The sequence below is a fragment of the Babylonia areolata genome, chromosome 17, assembly GCF_041734735.1.
Source record: "Babylonia areolata isolate BAREFJ2019XMU chromosome 17, ASM4173473v1, whole genome shotgun sequence".
NCBI classification, from domain to species: domain Eukaryota; kingdom Metazoa; phylum Mollusca; class Gastropoda; order Neogastropoda; family Buccinidae; genus Babylonia; species Babylonia areolata.
This window is the reverse complement of record NC_134892.1, coordinates 20,418,291-20,423,290: the sequence shown is the minus strand read 5'-3', so window position 1 is coordinate 20,423,290 and position 5,000 is coordinate 20,418,291. Positions and strand designations below refer to the sequence as shown.

Below are 5,000 nucleotides of genomic sequence, written 5' to 3'. Positions count from 1 at the left end.
ATTTTATTATATTGAATTTTATTATTATTATTGAATTTTATTATATTGAATTTTTATTATTATTATTATTATTATTATTATTGAATTTTATTATATTGAATTTTATTATTATTATTGAATTTTATTATATTGAATTTTTATTATTATTATTATCATTATTGTTATTATATTATTATTATTATTATTATTATTAGTAGTATTATTATTATTATTTTATTATTATTATTATTATTGAATTTTATTATATTGAATTTTATTATTATTGTTGAATTTTATTATATTGAATTTTTATTATGAATTATTGATGTTATTAATAACGGAAGACATGGTGCCACTTTTTCTTTTGATGCATTTGAATTATTTATCTTGTTATCAGCAGACGACGTTGTACTTTTGTCAGAAACTATTGTTGGTCTACAGACTCAGCTGAATAACTTACAACGTGCAGCAAGTTCCCTTCAACTGAAAGTCAGCATGTGTAAGAGTAACATCATTGTATTTAGAAAGGGGGGGGGTATTTAATTTCACGGGAAAGATGGTTTTATGATAGTATTACAATGCCTGTTGTCAATGTTTATAAATATTTGGGGATAAATTTTACTACACGTTTGAGCTTTGTTTCTGCTTGTAAAGATCTTGCTAGCAGGGCCAAAAATGTCTTATTGTGTGTTATAAAAAGATTATCTTCGTTGAATAATACTTCTCTACAATTGTTTTTGAAAATTTTTGATGCTCAGGTACAACCCGTCATGCAATATGGTTCTGAATTATGGGGTCTGCATAAAGCCGCGTTGGAATGTGAATCTGTGCACTTGTTTGCGTTGAAGAAATTTCTAGGCGTAGATCTGCGTACACCTAATGATCTTGTTTATGGTGAAACAAATAGACATCCGATATATATTAACTCTGCTATACAGCGTATACGTTATTGGCTTAAGTTGTTACAAATGAAAGATTATAGAATACCTTATAGAGCTTACAAAATGTTGTATGAGTTAGATATTAGGGGAAAGAGAAATTGGGTCACAGATGTACGTATTTGTTTATTTAGATATGGATTTGGTGATGTATGGTTGAATCAAGGTGTTGGTAATATAAATCAGTTTGTAAGACTTTTCCGGCAACGCTTGATTGATTGTAGATGGCAGGACTGGAATTACCATATTCAAAACAGTGAAAGATTTAGTTTTTATAGAACTTTTGGACATACGCATGATGTTAAACAGTACTTGGTATGTAACATGGACATGTATTTGAAGTATGTAACAACAAGATTTAGGTTAGGCTGTAAAGTTTTCTAAACAGGGACGACGATCCGGAGGTGTGATGTGTTTGATAAAAAAATGATTGTCTTCCTTTCTTGAAAAAAAATTGAGATAACAAAATATGTTAACTGCTGTGTGTTTTTGTTTGATAAAATGCTGTTTGGGACAGAAAAGGATGTGTTATATGTATGTTCATATGTTCATCCGGAAGAAGTTTTTTTTTTTTTTTTTTTTAATGAAATTGCTTTGCTTGAGGAATGTTTGATTGACTTTGTTCTTGCTGAGGATGTTCATGTTATTTTATGTGGAGATTTGAACAGTGGAACTTCGTGTTTCTCTCATGACCATTTTGACAATACTATTTTGGATACACAGTATAAGAGTAGTTCTTACATTTCTAAACGGTGTTCTGAGGACAATCATTTGAATAACTATGATAAGTTATCATTAAACATGTGCACAACTTTAGGTTTATGTATATTAAATGGTTTATGTAAGGGCGACCTTCAAAGTTGTTATACATATACTTCAGATTCTGGGTGCAGCGTTGTTGATTATTTTATAGTTTCAAATGACTTATTGTCTTGTATTTATGAATCTTGTACATTTATGGTACTTGACAGAATAGACTCTGACCACCTGCCTGTCATGGCCAAATTTGTTTTTTTCCAAATGAGAACACGTTTGTTACAGTTAAAACAGATAAGAATGTTGAAGTTGTAGAAAAAAAATAGGCATGAAACAGAAACAAATGTATTCTATGTCAATTTGTCCAGTGAAGAATCGTGCTAAAAGCTTGACATGGCTATCAATTTAATAACGGTGGATGTGAACGATGCTTTGAATGTGTTTAATGAGTGACTAGTCAAAGGAAAGAACGTGACTGGTTTGATCAAAAGTGCAAGTCTGCCAAACGAAATGTAAAAGAGCTACTGAGAATTAGTCGAAGGTCAAAGAATGTTGAAGACCAACAGAAATACACAATAGCCAGACGTGAATATAAAAATCTACTAAAATTTTTTTTTAGATATGCAGTTTAATGATAAAATGCTGAACAAACGTGTTACGTCAGTAAGGAACCAGAAGGAATTTTGGGATACAGTCCATAGTATTTCATTTAAACGTAAAAGACCTAAATGTAAGATAGATACTGACATATGGTTTCAACACTTTAAATCTTTGTTGGATATAAACCTAGAAAATGTTAATCATATCGAAGAGTCTGAAGGTGACGTAAAAGAAGAAGTACAGTTAGCCTTTAGAAAACTTAAAAATAGGAAAGCAGCTGGGCCAGATGGTATCGTTAGCGAATTACTAAAAACAATCCAAACAATAAAGTAATGGAGTTTTTCTTAAAGTTATTAATACGCTTTTCGATAATGGAGAGTTTCCCTTAAGCTGGACTGAGTCAGTTATTATGCCACTCTTTAAGAAAGGGGACATTCACGATCCTAATAATTATAGAAGTATATGTCTTAGTCATGTAAGCAGTAAACTGTTTGGTTTAATCATTGATAATAGACTGCAAGAGTGGGTAGGTTTTAAAAAAGGACACTCTACTGTTGATCACAAATTTACTCTACTAGCACTTATACAGAAGCAGTTCTGATCTAGTCATCAGCCCCACCCATATGTAATCTGCGGCTTATATTCGAACGCGCGCGCGCGCGCTTGTGTGTGTGTGTGTGTGTGTGTGTGTGTGTGCAAGTTCTTATACTGATATGCACAGGTACGTATCCTAAATTCTGCTGTATCTGTTTTTGTGTATGATTTTCGATATATGTTTGTACCTTTTTATGTACTATCCCCCCCCACCCCCCCAATATTCCTTGTGACCCCTATACGCATGGTAATAAAGACATGTTCTATTCTTTCTCTCTCTCTCTCCATATATATATATATATATATATATGTGTGTGTGTGTGTGTGTGTGTGTGTGTGTGTGTGTGTACCTATCAAAGTGGATTTCGTGTACACAATTTAGCCAGAGGACAACACTTTTGTTGCCACGGGTTCTTCTCCAGCCCATCACGTGCGTGCTGCACACGAGACCTCGGTGTTTATCGTCTCATCCGAAGGACTGGGTATGATTTCCCCATCAAACATGGGAGACAGGCCGAGAGCTGGATTCGAACCATGAACCCCCAATGACACTGTACTGGCAGATAAGCGCCTTAACCACACTGCCCCCTCGCTCCTTAGATTGGATTTGATTCTGGTTGCAGAGTTGCAGTGTTGCTGGTTTAATGATGCAGGGCTCAGGGGAAGAGGATACAGGTAAGGAATCCTGTAGATTGTCTGGATATGTTTTCTGTCCACTTAGATTCTGTTGGGTTTTTTGTTTGGTTGGTTGGTTGGGTTTTTTCCCCCCATTGTTAGGTGTTCTGTTACCGTGTTGTATTACGTCACGTGATGTTGCGTTTTTTGTTGCATAGCATCGCAATGCAAGTATCCCGGACGAAACCAGATTTCCGGATCGGTTTTTTTTTGTTTTTTTTTGTTGTTGTTTTTTTCTAAATCTATTCTAAATTATTACTTCTGTTATCATACCGGGTCCCACCGTCAAAGTCACACCCGGCTTAGTCTGTCGCAGTTCCCGACGCCGGAAGTCTGTAAGGAATTATCGGCGCTATGTCGCCAGGAAGCCACACGCCAAAGGAGACCCTGCACAGCTGCTGAGTCACTTTGGCGGTGTTTACTAACGCCTGCTCTGATTCAACGTATTTAGGACAACACTCGCTAAACCGACTGCTGTTTTTCACTTGTAACAATTTTTGCAGTGCACTGATCCACAATATATAGTGTGTTGTTGTTGTTGTTTTGTTTGTTTGTTTGTTTTTGTTTTTGGTTGTTGTTTTTTGTTTTTGTTTTTTGTTTTGTTGTTGTTGTTTTTTGTTGTTGTCCAGTCATGTCACCATAAGTTGATGTCGTAAAACAGTACCAGTGTGTCATATTTCCTCATTGCAATCCTTACATCACTCTTTTGTCACCTTTTTGTTCTGATATCCTGTTATGTTGTATGTTTGTTTACCATCAGTTATAATGAATTATGTTTTACCATAATTAATATAGAAAAAGTACTTTCTGACAACACTAACCATGAAGCTAGAATTTGTAATCAATTGTAACTACAAAGAAGGTGGGGGTTAGGGGGGGGGGGGGGGGGGGGGAGGGTCGATTCTTTTATTCACTTGTAACAGAGAGTGCTTCTGCTTTATTCTTTGTGAGACTCCATGTCAGTTTCCGGTTCCTCTAGGAGGCGTCATGGCGTTCGGACAAATCCATATACGCTACACCACATCTACTAGCCAGATGCCTGACCAGCAGCATAACCCAAATGCGCTTAGTCAGGCCTTGAGTGCATATATATATATATATATATATATATATATATATATATATATATATATATATATATATCGGGTGTCCCAAAAAAAGTGAACCGCTTTTTGACAAGTATTTTCTCAATGACAGAGAAACCGAATTCATTGAACGTTTTCACACAGTAACCATAGGATATCATCAACAAGTCCGCAAAATATCTAAAAGTTTGGACGCAAATTATGCGAGTATTGTTAAATACAAAATAGCATGTCAAAAAATCCAGTATCAGAGCTGTGCAATGTGACCTTCATCATGTTCATGCCAGCTGCCAGGTGTTGGCATCTGTCAATCAGTGTCAGTCTAAAAATAACCTGTCTGGGTGTCAAGTCTATTGATTATTATTATTATTAT

At 35.0% G+C, this 5,000-nt stretch overlaps 1 protein-coding gene across 1 annotated transcript in view; it reads left to right on the top strand.

The window, feature by feature from the left end:
* The window catches only part of LOC143291745 (GTPase IMAP family member 9-like), an 18,995-nt gene that overhangs the window by 1,495 nt on the left and 12,500 nt on the right, over positions 1–5,000 (top strand). Inside the window, exon 2 of the mRNA XM_076601819.1 lies at positions 3,491–3,542. Within this exon, the coding sequence (XP_076457934.1) occupies positions 3,512–3,542 (31 nt within the window). The 5' untranslated portion in view covers positions 3,491–3,511. The remainder of the gene's footprint in view (positions 1–3,490; positions 3,543–5,000) is intronic.